We start from the raw sequence: 20,413 nt of genomic DNA on the forward strand, positions 1-20,413 counted from the left end.
TAAAAGGAACATGGAAGCCCCTTTGGAATTTGCCAAAAAGCACCTGAATGATTCTCAGACCATGAGAAACAAAATTCTCTGGTCTGATGAGACAAAGATTGAACTCTTTGGTGTGAATGCCAGGCGTCATGTTTGGAGGAAACCAGGCACCGCTCATCACCAGGCCAATACCATACCTACAGTGAAGCATGGTGGTGGCAGCATCATGCTGTGGGGATGTTTTTCAGCAGCAGGAACTGGCAGACTAGTCAGGATAGAAGGAAAAATGAATGCTGCAATATAGAGATACCCTGGATGAAAACCTGCTCCAGAGCGCTCTTGACGTCAGGCTGGGGAGAAGGTTCATTTTTCAGCAGGACAACGACCCAAAGCACACAGCCAAGATCTCAAAAGATTGGCTTCAGAACCACTCCGTGAATGTCCTGGAGTGGCCCAGCCAGAGTCCAGACTTGAATCCGATCGAACATCTCTGGAGAGATCTGAAAATGGCTGTGCAAAAACGTCTCCCATCCAACCTGATTGAGCTTGAGACTTATTGCAAAGAAGAATGGGCAAAACTGCCTAAAGATAGGTGTGCTAAACTTGTGCGATCATATTCAAAAAGACTTGAGGCTGTATTTGCTGCCAAAGGTGGATCAACAAAGTATTAAGCAAAGGCTGTGAATACTTATGTAAATGTGATTTCTTAGTTTTCTATTTTTAAGTAAAAAAAAAAAACGTTTTCACATTGTCATAATGGAGTATTTTGTGTAGAATTTTGAGATAAGAGATTAAATTAATACAATTTGGAATGAGGCTGTAACATAACAAAATGTGGAAAAAGTGAAGCGCTGTGAATACTTTCCGGATGCACTGTATATATATATATATATATATATATATATATATATATATATATATATATATATATATGTTTATTTTCTGTTTGGTAAAGGGCACACTCCGTTTGTCTTGAACTCAGGTTAAAATAGTGTCTCTTACATAATCCTTATTTGCGCAGCACAATAAATGTCTATAGGGCCTTTGGTTCCTGTTTTTTCCTTTTTTAGTTTATGGAGGGTCTTAACTAGTACAACTTCTGATGGCTTTCCACTAAAGTCTAAATGGGGAAGAAATGTTTTCTTTTCTTCCTTTGCAGAAAATAATTGTAGATGGACAATGTAGTGACAGACTTTCCCTGACATGACATTGTGGGCCAAATGATAAAGTTGCTGTGGATGTGTGAAATGTTGAAGAGGCTTACACGTTACCATTTATTAAACTATTTATTAAACTATAAATTTTCAAACTTTAGAATGTTTCCATGGATTATTGTTTTCTTCCTGTGACGGACAAACAATTTTTCCTTTTGTGTACACATCTCCAGTTCCCTGTCAGGTTTGTATTTTTTTAACATCAATCCAGTTATTCGCTACCACTGGGGTCTCCAAAATGGTGCTTGGGGATACCAGAGTGTCCCCTAAGAACAGTTGAATTGCCCGCGGACCTGTTCTAAATATAGCTCACCTGTGCCGGGGGATTGTGATTTTTTTAAGTAAAATTATTTTATCAGTGTCTGACTGAGTCTATTTGCCCTACTTACAACAATTAACATTGTTATAATTATTACATACACAAATTAGTGCTACTCTTAACAGTCACTCAAAAAGTGACTGTAGCTTTCAACCAGGAGAAGATGTATTCAGGCGGTCTAACAAAATAGTTAAAAAATGATATGCTATTTTGAAAATGCATATCTAACTGGGTGCCCTTTACGCTAATAAGTAACAAAAAGTAGCTATTAGCTGAAAAAAAATTGGAGACCCCTGCACTATTTTATGTATGTTCGCTATATTTACCTATTTTATTGTTGCAGTTCTTACTGAAGGTTTCCCCGTGCCCCCTATCCAATGGGGGGCAGCCATGCACATTAGGAGGTGTTCCAGTGGGCAAGCAGAGGACAAGTGGACACACTCATATAAGACACTAAGTGCTACAGGCAACTTCCAAAAACAGAAGAACATCCACAGTGGGCTGAGGTTAATTTTGAAAGACGTTACTGTGGACATCGACATCCTAAATCAGGTAGGAAAGTAATGCCTCATGAGCACTTTTTCCATGGCACAAAAGTTAAAAATAAAACCCAGACTGCTCACATGCATGCACACTTCTAATGACAAAATTATCCGTTTTTGGTGTCCTGTTTGACATTTATTGTTTTTAGATGTTTTAAAGATGTGATTTTTTTGTTAAGTGTTCATTTTCAGCAGTTAATTTTGGCTTTAAATGTATTGCACCTCAGTATATTATTGCTGCATGCCGTGCAGCACTAGCTATAAAGTATCTTTGCCCGCCACATATTTGATTTCATCTGTGGCCTCATGCTAAGTCCTTGCAAAATTTAAAGGCCTTCCTCCTCTTTGGAAGAGGAAAATCACTCTCTCTCACACACACACGACTTAATTTTGATGCGCTTTAAAATAAAGCATCGCCAAATATAGAGCATTGCTCCTGTTTGAAGACTGCTAAGTTGGATTTTTTTTAAGTGCATGCAAAATTTTAGCCACAGGACAACACTGGCTGTCATAGTATTAGTTTATCTTGTGTATGCAACACATGCACAGCATCCTAAAATAGCTGAAGATGTTCAGATTTTTTACACGTTGTTCGGTTCAACCGGAGGTAATACGATAATGTACAGCCAAGTATCTTTGAAAGTGCAAAATACTTTGATATACATGAGTGCCAGACTCAATAGTCAGTGGGAAATTTCAAGCCGAACATTTAATTATCTATTTGTCAGGAACCGGAGCAGGATCATGACCCAAATGCGTGACGTTTCTCACACAAGCCTTTTATTTTACGGCAATTGGGGAGTCATGCATGCTAGGCAGCAGTCTGGGGTGAATTGATAGGAAGCCAGAGGCCGACGAGCTCGATCCCAATTGCCCGAGTAGATATCGGACAGATGAGGTCGATACCGGACACGACGGGACAGACAGGATAGATATCAAAACAGGATATCGAAATTAAACAGGACAAACTAGACGGGAAACGAAACTGGAAACCAAAACTAAACCGGACAAAATAAACGGGAACAATACCGGACAGGAAATACCAACAGAAAACAGGGCTGAGTCGAAACCCACGTCTTGCGGGCCAGAGGTATGTTGACGGACTGACAAAGGAAGAGTGAGAGCACTAAGCTTAAATAGGAGGTGCCAATTGGGCGCCATAGCAACCGTGACACTATTACTATTGATTGAATTTACTGTTTTGTTCATTCAAGGATGGAACATCAGAGTGAAAATTCCAACAGCTGTGGGACAATTTGCCTGAAGTACATTCTCTTAATACTCAACATTCTTTTTTTGGTAAGTTATGAAAGCATTGTCAGGAAATGATTCACCAGTTTAGAATCGGTTGCCAAATGTGTTTTTTCAAGATGCAGTTATAAAATTGTTCAAGCAGTGCATTTTAATGTATGCTTCAATAGTTCGCTCCGAGGATGCTTTCAATATTTTTCTTGGTAAAAGAAAAAGGTGTCAGGTCACTGTCAAGTGTGTTTTTGTTTTGTTTGGTTTTGACAGCTGGCTGGGGGAGCACTGCTGGCTGTAGGTGTGTGGACGTTGGTGGATAAGAGTGACTACATAAGTCTGCTCAACTCCAGCTTCTATACCATTTCTGCATATATCCTGATTACCGCCGGGGCTGTTGTTATCATCACCGGCGTCGTTGGATGCCTCGCCACTCTGCTGGAAATAAAGTGTCTTTTGATTGTGGTAAGTTAAAACTATGTCATCATTGTCTTCATTGTCAGGTTGAAGACTGCAAAAGAAGTCCTGCCCTAAGTTCCGGTCTGTTTACCTAGCTGATCTAGAGGAGTTGAAAGTAAATCCAGTGTGACCTTGTTTCTGCCAGTAGCCACTGAGAAGCGTAGCAGTAGTGAGACGTGCCAGGTCACGTGGCATGTGTCCTCAAGAGTTTACATTTTTAGAGTTTGGCTAACGTTAGAGGAATGCGGAGCATCATAAGTGTCCACGTGTAGCAGACATGTAGACGCAGCCGTGTTGTGTAAATAGAGCACCACAGTCATCAAATGTGCTGACTTTAGTATTAGGTAGCTTTAAAAGATTTGAAATTGTAAGAGGTATGAATGTATACAGAACTGGTTTGTGCAACTTTTTTCTTTTTTTTCATTTGCTTTCACCATAGAAAATGAGGAAAAACGTATTTGGAAAACACGTTTTAAATGTATATCAGTAAGCCCCACAAATCTGCCTGACATTTGTATACTTTTTCTTATTCTCTACATTTCTTGCAGTATTTGGTGCTGCTTCTCTGTGTTTTTGTGCTGGAATTTGTCGCCTGTGTCTTGACGTATATCATGTATCAAGAGGTAAACTCTTTTGCCTGCAGTTTGTTAAATAGTTTTTTTTTCATACTCTGTAGTTGTTGCTGTGATGTGAATAACACTTTGCTTTACTGTATAAAATAACTAACTAATAAACCATTGAGGGACAATTTCAGGGATAGTTTTTTTTTTCTAACATTACCGCGACAATATATACCAAATTAGCACTACATGAAATCCCATCTTTCTTCAAGCATGTTTCTTTAGTATATTCCGTGTTTTGATCATGTGTGTTTTTGTCCTTTTTCCTTTCACCATTTCAACAAAAGGAGTTTAACATCTGCACTTCTTCACAGAGCGTTCTCACACTTTCCTTCTTGTTTCTCTTTCTTGCACCAGTGTTTCCCTTTCTGCCACCAGGTAATCTGCTGCCATTTGATTAATTTTACAGTCCCATACCGATTAATTTAATTCATGATTTGAACAAGTTAAATTTGTTGGTTATAAAAGACCATTTACTATATTAATTAAGTGTAAATTGTCCTTTTGAATTTCGGGAGGGCTTATTTTACAATGATTATGCCTAACTCAGTCATGGCATGACTAAATAAAATGATAATTATCTTTTACTTTTATAGCCGTCAAAGGCAGTGAATGCTTCCACAAATTTGATGTCGGTAGCCGGTAATGTCAGTAAATGTGGTACTGCATGAATCCTCTTTAAATTCAGCTGGTAAAATGCTGTAAAAGAAATTATCCAAAAATTGATACTAATCGATTGAAATGCACTTGTAACTGCTTTGTTACAACTTGGAATGGAAATGTTTCAATCAACAACAACAACAACAAACAATTGACATTAACTTATAAAGTACTGCCATTTTCAATTTTGTTGACCTCAGGAGAGAGTAGAATTCATCCTTGAGCATGCATTTTTTTCACAGCTGGATGAGGAACTGACACATAACTTGAAAGTGACCATGCAGGAGAAATACCAGCAAGTTGGGGAGGAGAGTGTCACAGATGCTGTGGATAAGCTCCATCAAGAGGTTTGGATTTATAATATTCCATATACAAAGTGTGCCTCATTCATGTTTGTTACCCCTCACTCAGTTCCAGTGCTGTGGGAGCAACGGTTCATTGGATTGGGAAGACAGCCTTTGGTTCCAGGGTGCACAGGTGCAGCAGCTCGTTCCCGACAGCTGTTGTAAAACTCCCAGCAGTCTCTGCGGTGTCAGAGACCATCCATCGAATGTCTACAAGGTGGAGGTGGGTACACAGGTCAACTTGAAATGAGTAAAACAACGATATTCTAAATGTGTTTTGCTTGCTGCACTGCCAGGGAGGCTGTGTAATGAAATTGGAGGAATTTATACTCAGTCAGCTGTATATTCTTGGTGGGCTGGGCATTGGGATTGTAGTTTTGCAGGTAAAGCCCTTCCGAAGTTAATATTGTAACAAATGTAAACGAGTCAGACTAAAACTTTTTGATTGTTTGATTTCAGATTTTGGGGATGATGTTTACTTGCTGCCTTCATCAAACGCTAAAAGATGAACACTACTGATGTGGACATTTTTTTCTTTAAGTATCACTATTGGATGAGTGCTTTGACACTTAAGTGCCCTCAAGATTTTGCACTTTTAGGTCTACGCTGCCGGGCAGCACTTCACTCTGCAAAATGTTTTCGTTGTTATGCCAAGGGGAATCAAAAAAAATGCTTGCTCGGTGATTCCACACCAAGTATTCCGTATCCAAACTGTACTACAATGCTGTCCTCTGAGTGTCTTTAAGTTTAATTAAATGCTTCATATATAAGTAATAAATATTGCATCAAAGGGCATGCATGCCAGTAAATGGACATTTTATTACTCCGATGTATTGCTGGAAAATGCATATTACTGAGAATGTCATACAGCAGTTATTAGTTGGTGAGGCACATTCAAAAGAAAATTAAAGGATGGGTTTTCAAGAAATGGGTTGTGTTTGACATTTATACTATTCTTTACCTTTTACACCATTTCCAGAGTTCAACCTGGCAGTGTAATGAATTCTATTAATTTATTCATTTATTTTCTTCATAGTAAAATATGGTAAATGCAATCAACAAATGCGTTCTAAAGTTTATCTGTTTTATCTTCAAAATGTTTTTATTTTAAATTTGCTCTATTAAAACTAAATACAGTAGTTTAAGAGATTGGTTATCGTTCTCGGTTGCGTGTTCTTAAGAATGCAGTTTTTACTCGGTGATTGTTGTGCTTTTATTCTGAAGGTCTCAAGGTGGATGTTGTGGTCAGCTGACTCTTTCCCATGCATCGCTTCCTAATTCTGATCGGCGAATTTAAAATTTCTTGCATTATGTGATTTTTTTAAGGATAAGTGTGAAAAACAAACAATAAATAATGTCTGCGAAGCCGACTTGCCTGCTTGTGCTGAGTGCCTCCCCACAAGGTGTGTTTATTTACAAGCTAAAGTAGCCAAGTATAATAATTGTATGATCAAAACTTTATGTAGGGTTATTTTACTTTGTGTATTGTTTACCGGTGCCAGGTGTGTCTGCTAAGTCTTTCCAGCAGTGCTTCAATCTGTGCTCCTCTGTGTTTAATCTCCAGACAGCCACGCCGGCGGTAAGTTTCATTTTGCTTAAATTAGACTAAAATATACTAAACTGCGATACTATGTTTTAGCAAATACTGTTGTGATTTTGTTTTGAGTTCATTCCATACACACGTTTAAATAAAAATGCTAAAAATACCGTTACCCCTTTGTTATTTTGTTAAATTTTGACCAGAATCCCGGAAATATTCGAAAATCTGTGTTTGAACAGGGAAAACGGCCACACTGGCGCTGTTTATTTGAGGCAGTAACAAGAAAAAAAGGCTGCCGAGCATGGCACACATTTCGACTGGGGATAATGGATCACGCCCAAAACAATGCAGTTAATTTTAGGCTTGCTGCAATGGCACGCTTCAGCAGCTCGAATGGAAAAATAAATTCACGAACTGCCAGCCTCTGCTCTCAGCAATCATTAACCGGGGATAATCGATAGTGGCCACAACTGTGCATTTCATTTCAACCGACCTGAACGGCATGCCTCCCGAGAAAATAGCAAGCGAACACAGTATCATACATTTTTAATTTGCTTTCAACAAAATGTATGTATTCGAATGGTATTAAAAAAAAAGATTTCCTCCTGAACTGTAACACAATTTCTGGCAGGAAAAGTAAGGCTTATAAGCACATAATGAGATATGTATAGGTGTTTATGATAAAATTGCTTACTATTATTTAGGTAATTGACAACCTGTCTAATCACAGCCATATCTGTAGTTACAAGGTCATTTTAACTATAAAACTAAAGGCTGTACTACTAAAAACTAGCTTAATATGCTAATGTGACACTTTTTTGGGGAAAAAGTTTTTTTTTGTCTTTTTTTTTTGTTTTCTACAAGGGGAAGCCAATAGATTTTGTTGGGGTGGATGAGAGCACGTCTAGATGGGTGCAGGACTTCAACATGAAGCCTTACGCAACTCCAGCCAAGCTGGAATCCATCGATGGTGAGACCCCAAGACACCGTTATTCGATTTAACCCGCTGTGTCGGGTCACTTAACTCATAAAACAAAAGCCTTTCATTTTATTTTCAAACAGGAGCTCGCTACCAGTCTCTGCTGATCCCAGACTGCCCAGGAGCGCCCAGCGACCTGGCATTTAGTGGCTCACTGCACCGTATTCTTTCACATTTCATCTCTCAACAGAGTGAGGAATTTTGTCAAAGTCGCCTGTTGGTGATCGCTAGTTAAGCATTTTTGTGTGCAGAACCCATTTGCGCCATTGGACAGGGAGTCTCAGCGCTGTGTTGCGCCACAGAAGGAAGCAAGTGGATCTTTAATGGATATAGTTTGACTGGGGTATGTTCAGTACGCAGAACATTGAAAACTTTCACCCCTGGGCTGGGCCATTTAAAAATGTAATATAACATATTTATTCAAGTATAACACGCAAAGTTCAAAGTTTGGGTGAGTGTTATGAGGACTTGGGTGACACGCTTGGATGTATTAGTACCGTATTTGCGCAATGATTATCAGTCGGAGACATCACTGATCACAATAGCAAAACATTGAAAGCAACCGGGCAGTGCAGCGGTGCAGTGGTTAGGGCATGTGTGGCACAGTTCTGAGGACATGAGATCAAACCTTCCTGTGTGGAGTTTGCATGTTTTCACCGTGCTTGCGTTGGTTTCCTCCGGGCACTCCGGTTTCCTCCCACATTCCAAAAACATGCATGTCAGGTTAATTGGCCGGTTTGAATTGTCCCTAGGTGTGAATGAGCGAGGGCATTGTCTGTCTCTGTGTGCCCTGCGACTGGCTGGCAACCAGTTCAGGGTGGTCCCCTTCCCACTGCCCAAAGATAGCTGGGATGGGCTGCAGCACCCCCGCGACCCTACTGAGGATAAGAGGTGCAGATAATGGATGGATGGATGAAAGCAACCACATCTCTCGACCCACAAGACACATACATGTATTTTTAGTAACAACATCCAAATTACGGTACTTGCATGGAAGCTTTATGAAGGAAATGGTAATTGGCTCATGCGTAGATGAAAGGTGCCTTTTCATTTCTTTCCTCGCCTTGTCAACACTGAAATGTAAGTTTAGCATTGCTGTTTTGCATGAATACCAATATCTAGAGCACGCTTTGGCAACCCAAATCTTGAAAAATATTTTTTTTATTTAAACTTATTAAGGATGGCAACACATACTGTATTCATCTCATCTCATCTCATTAGCCGTACCGCTCATCCTCATTAGGGTCGCGGGGGGGCTGGAGCCCATCCCAGCCATCTCTGGGCAGTGGGCAGGGGACACCCTGAACTGGTTGCCAGCCAGTCACAGGGCACACAGGGACAGACAAACTTGCTCGCTCACTCACACCGAGGGACAAATTGGACCAGCCAATTAATCTGACATGCAAGTTTTTGGAATGTGGAAGGAAACCGGATTGCCAGGAGGAAACCCACGCAAGCACGGGGAGAACATGCAAACTCCACACAGGAGGTTCGAATTCAGTATAATATATATATATATATATATATATATATATAAAATCAGTCATTAGAAAATGTTAAGAATATTTTTGTCATGATTGACCCCCCAACAGAAACCATACAATTTTACCTCAGCATTTAAAAAAAATTAAAAAAAAACAGGGAGCCACTAGGAGCGCCAAATAGCTGGCTTGTTGCTAACACCCGATCTATAGTTATTAAGTTTCAATTCAATGTTCTTTATATTTTTTACTGATGTTTGTATCTATTAGATGGAAACTCAAGGTGAAAATAAATGACGCCTATTGCAAGCTCATAGTTGTTCACGCTGAAATTCACAGAAATCAAGTAGGTAGCAGAAAATTCACTGTACTAGGGACAAATGTGAGAATTGAGATAACAGAAAGTCGTCCCAAAATAAATGAATAAAACAAAAACAGCCCAACGAGGGAGATAACTTATATACTGTACCCAGACATGGAGAAGGAAAGGAAACGTTGCCCAACTTCAGTGATATCCTGGATTGAAACATCATTAGAAGAGACACCAAAATAAATGATCATCTAAGGTTTTGTTTTTCTACAAACAGGTATTAGAAATAAAACAGACTGCTCTGAAGACAACCTGCTGTGGAATTTAGACTCAGAAGGAAGTGAAAATAATTTAGGAAGTGGACGTTTCTTCCAACTGGGAAACTAACGTTAAATTTACTCTTTCGGCTGTCTGAGGATGAATCAGTGTTTAAACAACATAACTATAGAAGACTTTATTTCGTTATTGTGTTCATAGTTTGGTTGGTTCGTTGGATCCCCTAACCACTAGGGTTGTAGGGGCACTATTTCTTGTGGTGTGTCTTGGGCAAGTACAGCCTGGTGGCGCCCCTCCCTCTACAGGCCAACATAAATTTTAATCACGGTTGCAAATATTTAGCTAGATTTACAATGCTTAGTTTGAGCTGAGAAAAACTAAGATTTTTAATCGAAAATTAGGGGTGTGCGTTATACACGTGTGGGTTTAATGCTTGAATAAATGTGGTAATTATTGTTTCTTTTAAGATTGTATTTCATTAGTGTGATGTTAATTTAGATTCTGTTGTTTTAATGTGTTTTCTGAAGCCGTCCGTTTTTGAACTGGTGCGAAGGCCTGACTTTGCCAACATGCCATTAATAGTGGAAGACTTTGTGAAGGACAGTGGTGGCTCATACACAGGTAAGCAAAAAAATAGATTTTTTTAAAGTTTATAAGAGAATCTTTTGATAAATAAACGTGGGTTTTGCAGCAAGCCAAGAAGATGCCGTGCATATTGTGACTGACAGACACCTGATAACTGGGCAGAACATGCAGTCCACCTGGCTTGCTGTCAACAATTTAATTTTTCTCTCTGGCACCAAATAAGGTTAGATTTGGTACACTGTAACATTCAAATCACCCCAACACTTATTTACATGTAAATCAAATCTAACACTTTCCTAAAGATCCAACTGTAAGTGACTGTATTTTGATACTGCCCGATATGATATGCTACTCGTTAATCAACTCTAAGACGAATTTCACAAGCTTTATTATCAGTAATAATGTAAACAACACATTTTTCCCCCTCGTCACAATTAAATGCCTTTAACGGCTCATATTCAGAGCTTGTCAGTTGCACTCCTCTACCAATAGAGAACAAAAACAGCAACTCCTTTTTCGTGAGAAAATCTAAAAATAAGACGATGAATCTGTGTCCCGATTCTCAAAGGAGATCATAGAAGTAGTCCAGCCCCTGTCCAAGTTCCCACAAGGAAATGCCGGTTCCCATTTTCTTTGCCAAAGCGATTCTCACGTGCACGGACTGCAAAGTCAAAGAAAATGAATTTCAGTATTAATGCTTTTAAATGAATCAACAGTCATATATCATTCACAGAGTCTCGTGGAGTGTGATACATTTCAATAAAGTTGTACCTTCAATGATGGATAGTACACCACATGTTTCATGCCATTGCTTATGAAATACAGAAAGGCTCAATCAGTTTTGCAAAACAAGAAAGAGGTAAATCGTGTGTTAAACAGAAAGTCGTCTTTACTTCTTGTAAGTGAAGAAATGCTCCGCATAATAGTCATCCCAGATGATTTTCGGCTTGTGTTCCCGTAAAAGTGCAATGTACCTGTTGGAGGTTACAAACTGGTTCTTGACCCTCGATCCAACTGTGTATCAATCGTGCATAAAGGTAGGGCAGCAGTGTGACGCTCACCTGCCCCCGATGATTGGCTCTGTTTGCTGGTTTGAAAAGTCCAGGCCGTACAAATTGAGGCCTAGCAGGATTTTAGATCGCCACTCCTTCTGGGGGGCCAGCTGGTGGATGCAGTCTTCGACCCAGCGCACGGGGGAACTTGGGCCTGGCCTGAAAGTAAACACCCAACAAGGATCAGTGTGGCTTGCTTTCCATAAATTCATACAGAACTATAAATAAGGGTGGGCGATTTGATGATATTCGATCGTTAAGAACATTCAACTTTAAAAAAACATTTCCACCTCATCCTTAGTTTCAGTAAAACGACTGAGGGTTCAATTTCAACAGTTTTTATTTGTATTTGACCAGCATATGGGACCAGTAAGTCTATAGTTTGCTCAAATGAGTGCCCTGATGCATAAAGACTGTCCACTGAAGGTTTTGCTAAATGAAATAACAATTTTAAATTGAAAACGTAGAAAAGTTTATTATGAATATAAAACAAAAAAATATATAGACATACAACTATAAAGTAATTACCTCTTCTGATTTGCGTAGATGACAAATGCAGTCAGTGACAACTCCAGGCTTGCAATATTCTTTTTGGGCAGTCCAGAAAACAAGGGATTGAAATAATCTCAACTCTTACCGAGAGGAGTTAAAAGTAAAGCCATGGCAGATTGGGTTTTTAAGTTCCAATTATTTTTAATTTTCACCTTTATCATATTGTTTTTTTCACTCTTTACTTCACCGTGTTTTTTTTTTTTTTTTTGAATTCTTACACTGTAATGTTTCACAGTATCTAAGGTTCATACCTGTAAACCTCCAAGGCTCCAAGGCCTGACCGTTGTATTTTTTTTTACATTTCCGTACATAGTTGGACATTATTCATTATGATAATTTAACATTAGATAATTTTCTTTTGTTTAGTTATATTCTTCTAGGCATACCAAGTATGTGCTTAAAAATTATTATTAAGAACAACAATAATAATAATGATTTATAAAAACATATATAACTATATATAACTATTATTATTATATGTAATTGAATGTTGCTTAAAGGACCACTACGGGGTTTTTAGTTGAATGCCATTGTTGAAAATAATATCTTTACGGGTCAAGGCAGTGTCTGAAACTCGTGACCAAAAGACTCTAAAAAGTTGCCTGCCCCATTTTTCACAACTTAAAACACAATAAGACGGCTAATCGCAAAAAGAAAATTGTCGCAAAGTATTAAGGATTGATAACATTCATTGCATGTATATGACATCGCTGTTTTCCATCTGCCATTACTATGTACCTGTATTTACTCATCTACATTCATGCAATGTGTTGCGGTGCATCGTCTGCTACAAGCCACGTGAACTCCTCTTTCCACGATGCTTTTAATGTACGTTTACGTTTTGTAGCGTCATAAATGTTGCTTCTTTTGAATATTTTTTCTGGGGCTGAGGTTTTGGCTTGATTCCTAACCACTTCTCCATTTTTCTTGTGTTCTCTGTCGACTTTGAACAATTATATGCAAATATACGACATAATAACGCTCGGGAAAGTCCGGAAGCATGGAGTTATTGGATGCAGGCTTCTGATTGGCTGGCGAGTACGCAAATTGCCAAACAAATCAAATTCCGAAATTTCCAAACCGAATAAAGATCTCGAAATCGTAATAAAGCAAACGTTTGAAAAAGTTTTCGGCCACCCGGGCAGAGACGTTTTGTAAGTTGTACGCCCGACGTAAAAGATGCACGCCCTGGGCGTCCGGGCAGACGTTCTTTCAGACATTGGTCAAGGTCTCAGCATTCATCAGTACATTTCATGTTTACTTGCAAATATGCAACAACTGTATCTTCCTCCTTGCTCTTTCTGACCTCTTATTTTTCTCACAAGTGAGAACACCCTCTAACTATCTGCGTTGCTATACAAGAGGCACAGCAAAACGGAAAAGATCAAATGAGAAAAAGAAAAAAATGTATACAAAAATGGAGATTACCACAACTAACTCGTTTGATTTGCAGTTCCTTAATATTTCAGTACATACTGGATGGTACCCATAATTGGCAAATTTGCCTTTTTCTGAAGAGTTTATCCTGTACAGTACACATCTTGAAATGCATAAAAACGGGACTTTGTATGGCAAAAAGGTACTGGTTGACAGGTATGATGTTTCTTCATGTGCCATCACTAATAGCTAATCTCATCTCATCTCATTAGCTGCACCGCTTATCCTCAGTAGGGTTGCGGGGGTGCTGGAGCCCATCCCAGCAATCATCGGGCAGTGGGCAGGGGACACCCTGAACTGGTTGCCAGCCAATCGCAGGGCACACAGGGATAGACAACTCACTTGCTCATTCGCACCTAGGGACAATTTGGACCGGCCAATTCACCTGAAATGCATGTTTTTGAAATGTGGGAGGAAACCGGAGTGCCCGGAGGAAACCCACGCAAGCACGGGGAGAACATACAAACTCCGCACAGGAAGTCTGGAGCTGGATTTGAACTCACGCAGGAGGTCTAATAGCTAATATCAATACAAATACATTTTGATTATATTCAACTGGTCATAAATGGCCGAAAGGCATGTTCATAACATAGTCGTTATGAAATTCAACTAATTTTGTCTAGGGAAAAAAAAAACGAGTTCGCCATATCGCCAACCTTTTAAACTTTTGTTATTGTAGGTTTTGTGTATATTGAGGAAAGATAAGAACATTTATTTATTTTTTTAAATGGGACTTTTTATTCTAAGCGTCAAGGTTAGTGTTATATTTGTTAAGCCAGAGCAGCTGTGCATTTGTTCTTACTTGGCACCGTTGGAGTAGTCATATGTCATGAGGCTGAAGCCATCCACTATAGGGGCGAGTTGTTCAAACTCCTCCCTTCCAAACATGCCAGGCTGCCCGGTGCTGAGTAAGACAGAAATTTGACATACGGTCAACATTGAAGCTGCCTAATCGTTGATTTATCATACAGACTTCGCCTCACCTCGTCACAGCGGGAGGAATAACCAGGATACAATTTAATTGGTTAGCCTTCAGCGTTTCGCACGTGTGAGTCACCAAATGCACCAGTTCCCTGTCGGACAAAGCAAGCACTTAATCCGGTTTGGTTCCATTCCAAAGTCTTCATGGGTGAATGGCCGCAGAGAAAAAATAAACAACTCACTTTTTTTTGTTACCTGCCAGCTGGCTCCACAGCTCCAAAGTGTAGCCATCGAATCTCTCCGACTGTGCACCAGAGAAACAGACACGTGTGCAAAAGTGTAACGTGGAATAAAGTACAGTGGTACCTCTTCATGAGAGCGTAATTTGGTTCAGGATCGTGTTCATAGCTCAAATTGCTTATTTAACAACCACATTTCCCGATATTAAATAATTAAACTAATTGGTTCGCTCCCGTCCTCCCGAACGCATCCAAATGAGCCTTAAAAATAGCTTAACAACGCATCTTCCTTATCACTAAAAACACATTCAAATAGTAATTAAACATAGGAAAAGTATGATATTAACAAAATAAAATGAGTTAATTATGAGCACCATAACGAATGTGTGTGCTTAGTGTTGAGGAAGGGTTTGGGGGCGGTTGCAAAAATAGTCACGGAGATCGCATACCTGCCAACTTATACGTTTTCCCCGTATTTCATACATTTTTTGATCATTTCAAATTGTATACGAGAAAAATTATTTTGTTTTTTTTAAAAGACCTATCTCATCTTGCTCATTTCGGCTCTAATCCTGATCGTTTCGGTCACCGGTAGCAGACAATAACATTATCGTAAATGCTAATACTGTATTGTTGCGGTTTTCTACATACAGTAAATTCCGGACTATAAGCCGCTACTTTTTTCCCAAACTTTCAACCTTGCGGCTTATTCAGTGATGCGGCCAATTTATGTAATTTTTCTAATGGCCGCCAGCGGCCCTAGAGTACAAAAGGTAAGATTTAGACCGGTGGAATATATGCACCGAGGAAGACTGCAACTTCTTGGCTTGTGCATAAATTAAATTAGCGTAAACATGCCCTCATCATGCAAAATGCAAAAAGAAAGGCACATCAAAAAATCCACTACCACCAACGGGTTCTAAAAAGCCGGCCTGCTACGTGACGGAGAGGAGGGCACAGAATCAGTGAGACCTGTTTGTGGACGCGGCGGACATTGGTGGATATATATTTTTCCCACCCTTACCTTTGGAAATATAGACTTTTTTTCCTTGGATTACTTTCAACAGGACCCGGACTCTGCAGGTCTGCATCAAACCTTAAGTACCGGTATCATTTTCCGTTCATTTTGCCAGCTGTGATTTTTGGACTGTGTACTTTAATGAAGAACATTCAGTTTCAATCGCGGGACTTAAAGTCGGGTTTGGGTTAATTTTGTGTTTGTGTTACATTTATTAATGTGGGCGCATGCGGCTTATATACAGGTGCGGCTTGTGTAAGTACAAAATCAGTTTTCCTCCTAAAATGTGGTGGGTGCGGCTTATAATCAGGTGCGCTCTATAGTCCGGAATTTACGGTAGTTTATCTTACTGCGAGTAGGTGCTGCGTTGTGTTTGTAAGGTTTATTATCGTTTAATAAGGAGAATTTGCAATTATTTTTAGGGTCTGTCGGTTTCAGATCAGGGGATGGTGTAATTTTGGCCTGTGCAGTCTTTTTGTGATAAAGGGCTATCAAGATAAATGCGACTTGCCTAAGGAACAATTGGCGGAAGTCGACAGATATGAAATCAAGAGATTGTTGACAATACGTAAGCACTTACTGTACAGTTAAAATTAAAGTTACTATAACTTTAAATGAACATACATACAACATATTTTTTTATTATTTAGTCTATAGTAGTTTGCATGCGCAAGCTGGATGAGTGGATGCTGGTGGTAAGCTGTCACGAGAGGTGAGTCGTCTCTACTGCCTCTGGGACTGTTCGTGACCAGGATTTTCTTTTGTATAGCGAGCAAGATTATTGTTCCAAAACAAAAACTTACACCGAAATTGTTTATAGAGGTTTGGAGTAGGGTCATGTTTTTCCTGAAGAGTCTCAAAGGGCTGCACCGACCAGACTATAGAAAATTACAGACTATTAGTAAACTATCCTCTGATCTAAAACCTACATGAGGGCAGGGAAAAACTTTAAAAACCTCAGCATGAGGTAAATTAAGAAACCTTTAAAAGGGACGGCACATGAGGTAATCCCCATTCCAGGATGACTAGGCTGCAATGGATGTTACATTAACAATTAAAAATAAAATAGAGAGGTACCAGTGTACAGTATAACCTGCAGCGTACTCTGCTCTATTTTACCTTGGCAATTTGGACCAGCTCCATTCCCATTTCCTCAATCTCATCTTCACTGTCGAACACGCTCATGTAGTCTTGATAGGACCAGCCGTCAAACAGCAGCCTAGGCACTGGCCACAAAATATATTGAGTCTTTATGTGGAAAAACAAACAAAAAACAAGGCTTTATCTACTCACCCATCTTGACTTTTTTGTTAGACTTGCGCACCGCCTCCACCCAGCCTGAAATACGGTAACACTTTATGATCTCTAAATAACTTTCAAGTACAAAAATAAAGGGTGAGCAGTGTACCTGTATCATGGTCATGAAGTCCCGTCACCTCAAAACGCTCGCGTGCCCTCCGGCGGAGTTGAAGCCACACCGGGGACACCATTGTCAGTTTGGGGCCGAACAGCTTAGCAATGTCATAACCGTGCGAATTCCACTGGTGGAAATTAACAGTGGAGTTTGTGATCATTGATTGATTTTCTCGTGGGATTTAACTCCACTTCACAAAGGACATGGTAAGGATTCGAACCAGAACCTCAGAACTGTGAGGCAGAACAAATATTAACCCAATTATTAAATTATTGGAAAAAAAAAACAATTGAAAAATAAATCAGGCTGGGCTTGCCCAAGACACACCACAGGAAATGGTGGTTAAGAAAAAGCATAGTGAGTACACAAAACATTATTTAATTAATCTGGTGTTTTAAAATGTATGGACATTGTAAAACACTAAATATACTGATATGTTGTAAATGACATAAAATCAGAGTATTTTTTAAGAGAAGGGATATATATTATTAAGATTTATTTTGTATTTGAAACTTTTAAGGAGAAGACTAATACAAAAATGATTAGCGGTTTGGGGAATAAATCTTTGAATTGGACTTAATGATGCGATATACATGTGTACTCGCTCGTTGGGATTTAAGATTTTTTTTTTTAAATGATGGCAACGTACCTTGACACTTAGAGGGGCGGTGTGTATTATTTGACCACCAAATGTCACTGTATTGTGTAGTGCAACTGAGAACGAGTGCTAAAAACCACTAGGGGGAATACAAACTGCAACATTTTTTTTTTCAAATTATTTTGCCAAGATTTTTTTCAAGTTTTCGCACACCCTTAGCAGCAAGATTGCAAATGTCGGGTGAGGCTATTTTTATGTGAATTAAATATAAATTTCTTAACCTACCAGTATTTAATTTGTTTTATTTGATAGGTAATTTATTCTTGCTTAATATTTACATCAATATTTTTCAATTAGAACGTTTTTTTAGCACTAGGAGGTGCTAAATAATACACATTGTCCCTCTAAAGAATTCAATGCATTGTGTTGTTCTTATTGGAAGTTGCAGTGCAATCTTATTGAATAGACTAGATACAGTATTGGTGGTGTGAAATTGCTAAGGTTTAGGATTTTTTTGAGTGACTATTGCTTCTTACTCCTTTTCAAGATTTTTTTTTATGCTTTTCGTTTTTTTAATACGTGTTAGAAAAAAATCAATTTCATAAATTTAGTAAAATATTCTCACCACCTTGTTCAATGTGACTTTTTTTTAGACATTTAAAAGTGCAAATGTCCCTTCTGTGTAAAAATGAGAGCTTTTGAAAACACAGAATACTTCATTCACTAATTGTTTCAAAATACTTTTATGTGAAAACAATACAAATATGTGATTCACTTCTTAATAGTATGTCAATGTATTGCATGAGACTTACAGGTGTGACATAGCCAAGCACTTCTCCTTTAAAACCCCTCTGGATTTGAGTCCAATATCTCTTCTCCTCCTTCACCACATCCTTCCAGTGAACTGCTGTTGTCACTAGTCCTCTCTCCGACACCGACTCTGATGCTGGGGCTGACTAGACAACGAACATCAAAAATCAAAACTTAAAGTTTTTGTCAAAATAAGATTTACGGCACCCTCTCAACCAGGGGTCATCGACGTGGGGCCCGCGAGCACCAGGTAGCCCTCTAAGAACAGCTAAGTAGCCCGTGAACAGGTTCTGAAAATAGCTTATCAGTCACCTGCCAATCAAAATCCCTTTTCCTCAATTTGAAACATTGGGTAACCAACCACAATTCAAGTAGCTTTTTATTTCTTGCTGGCTTTTCTGCCCTGCCGGATGTTCCCTCCTCAAAACTGCCAAATTGCCAAAGCAGTTTATCCTAGAGGTGTAAACTTATTTGAGCTCAGCGGCCAAATGGTAGAAAACATTCTTACAAGGGTTGGTTGGAAAAAAAGAGAGAAACAAAAAGAGACAGACAGACAAAAAGAGAGGCAGACAGACAAACAAAGAGACAGAGTGTTTAGTGAGTGTATCCTGGCTGACATCCAGTAGGGGTATTTAAAACTGCAGCTCAGTTTTCTCTTGCGCTTCTCTCAATGTGGTATCGCAGGCCTGATTCAATCTGGCCGCATGTTTGACATACATGCGTAGAAACCCACTTAAAGGTATTTAATTACAAATGTCAGCATTAAAAATAAACAACAACAAAAAACAATTTTGGGCAGCAGCAGTGGTTAGCGCGTTGTGCGGCACAGTTCTGAGTTCATGAGATCTAACCTTTCTGTGTGGAGTTTGCATGTTCTCCCAGTGCTTGCGTGGGTTTCCTCCGGGCACTCCGGTTTCCTCCCACGTTTGAAAAAACATGCATGACAGGTTAATTGGCCGGTCTAAATTGTCTCTACGACTAGCTGGCAATCAGTTCAGGGTGTCCCCTGCCCACCGCCCGAAGATAGCCAGGATGGGCTCCAGCACCTCCGCGACCCTTCTGAGGACAAGCAGTGCAGATAATGGGTGGATGGATGGATAAACCAATTAGTTGTCACCCACTATGCTTGTATACTAACTAGCGCTAGGAGGTGGTCTCACCCAGGGAGTAATTTAGTGTAGAACAGCCACTGCTCTCAGTTTTAAAAGGTTGATGACCCGTGCTCTAAAAGCAAGATTGTACAAAATACATAAATACAAAAGGAGAAAAACACAGGAGGATCAAGTATTTTATATCGTTCCTCGTCCCTTTAGGGTTAAGACTGACCGACATTTCCGGGATACTGCAAAACGTGTCTTAATGAACACGTACATACGCCACTAATTTAAACCCTCACTAGGACCACCTTTGGTAAAACAAGAACGGAGTACTACATATAAAAATAAGAAATACCTCATTTTCAAGCTCTTCCTTCTGCGATCTCTTCAAGTCCGTTTTCGAGAGCGTGCCACTGACCAAATCGCTGGAGCACACCACGACAAACACAAATAACTTCGCTCTCATTTCCGACAAAAACATAATTACGACATTTGAGTATCAAAAATCAGATGACATAGACCGGAATGGGACATATCTGGCTGTCCGTTTGAGGAGCGCAGACAAACGGGCGAAAAAGGTCTACCCTTTTAAACGACTGTAAATTAACAGTAAATAAGAGCATCGATAATGAACAACAATAAGTCGTCTAAAGAGTTTAATTGAGAACGTGCAGCTGTACAGCGTCCACACAGCTCCCTTAAACACTTCCGTTAAGGTGCTTTTC

At 39.4% G+C, this 20,413-nt stretch overlaps 3 protein-coding genes across 3 annotated transcripts; 2 read left to right on the forward strand and 1 right to left on the reverse strand.

Moving 5' to 3' along the window:
* The first annotated feature begins 1,961 nt into the window (after positions 1 to 1,961).
* Positions 1,962 to 6,499, forward strand: cd151 (CD151 molecule). The gene is made up of 9 exons (XM_088340123.1): positions 1,962 to 2,064; positions 3,269 to 3,353; positions 3,570 to 3,761; positions 4,304 to 4,378; positions 4,733 to 4,753; positions 5,278 to 5,382; positions 5,447 to 5,602; positions 5,676 to 5,762; positions 5,839 to 6,499. The coding sequence occupies exons 2-9, from the start codon at positions 3,270 to 3,272 to the stop codon at positions 5,896 to 5,898; spliced, it is 780 nt and encodes a 259-aa protein (XP_088196249.1). The 5' UTR covers positions 1,962 to 2,064; position 3,269; the 3' UTR covers positions 5,899 to 6,499.
* Positions 6,500 to 6,610: 111 nt separating this feature from the next.
* Positions 6,611 to 11,341, forward strand: gatd1 (glutamine amidotransferase class 1 domain containing 1). The gene is made up of 7 exons (XM_088340121.1): positions 6,611 to 6,782; positions 6,882 to 6,958; positions 7,784 to 7,889; positions 7,982 to 8,089; positions 8,150 to 8,241; positions 10,493 to 10,586; positions 10,657 to 11,341. The coding sequence occupies exons 1-7, from the start codon at positions 6,734 to 6,736 to the stop codon at positions 10,770 to 10,772; spliced, it is 642 nt and encodes a 213-aa protein (XP_088196247.1). The 5' UTR covers positions 6,611 to 6,733; the 3' UTR covers positions 10,773 to 11,341.
* chid1 (chitinase domain containing 1) lies at positions 10,922 to 20,413 on the reverse strand. Its single transcript, XM_088340118.1, has 12 exons — positions 20,044 to 20,413; positions 18,594 to 18,737; positions 17,178 to 17,310; positions 17,063 to 17,107; positions 16,889 to 16,995; positions 14,755 to 14,816; positions 14,575 to 14,664; positions 14,394 to 14,495; positions 11,612 to 11,761; positions 11,444 to 11,524; positions 11,322 to 11,361; positions 10,922 to 11,211 (listed from the first exon to the last, which is right to left on the reverse strand). Exons 1-12 carry the CDS (start codon positions 20,167 to 20,169, stop codon positions 11,113 to 11,115), a joined length of 1,179 nt encoding a protein of 392 aa, XP_088196244.1. The 5' UTR covers positions 20,170 to 20,413; the 3' UTR covers positions 10,922 to 11,112.

Source organism: Urocampus carinirostris, chromosome 7 (genome assembly GCF_059441175.1).
Source record: "Urocampus carinirostris isolate Australia breed hairy pipefish chromosome 7, RoL_Ucar_1.0, whole genome shotgun sequence".
NCBI classification, from domain to species: Eukaryota; Metazoa; Chordata; class Actinopteri; order Syngnathiformes; family Syngnathidae; genus Urocampus; species Urocampus carinirostris.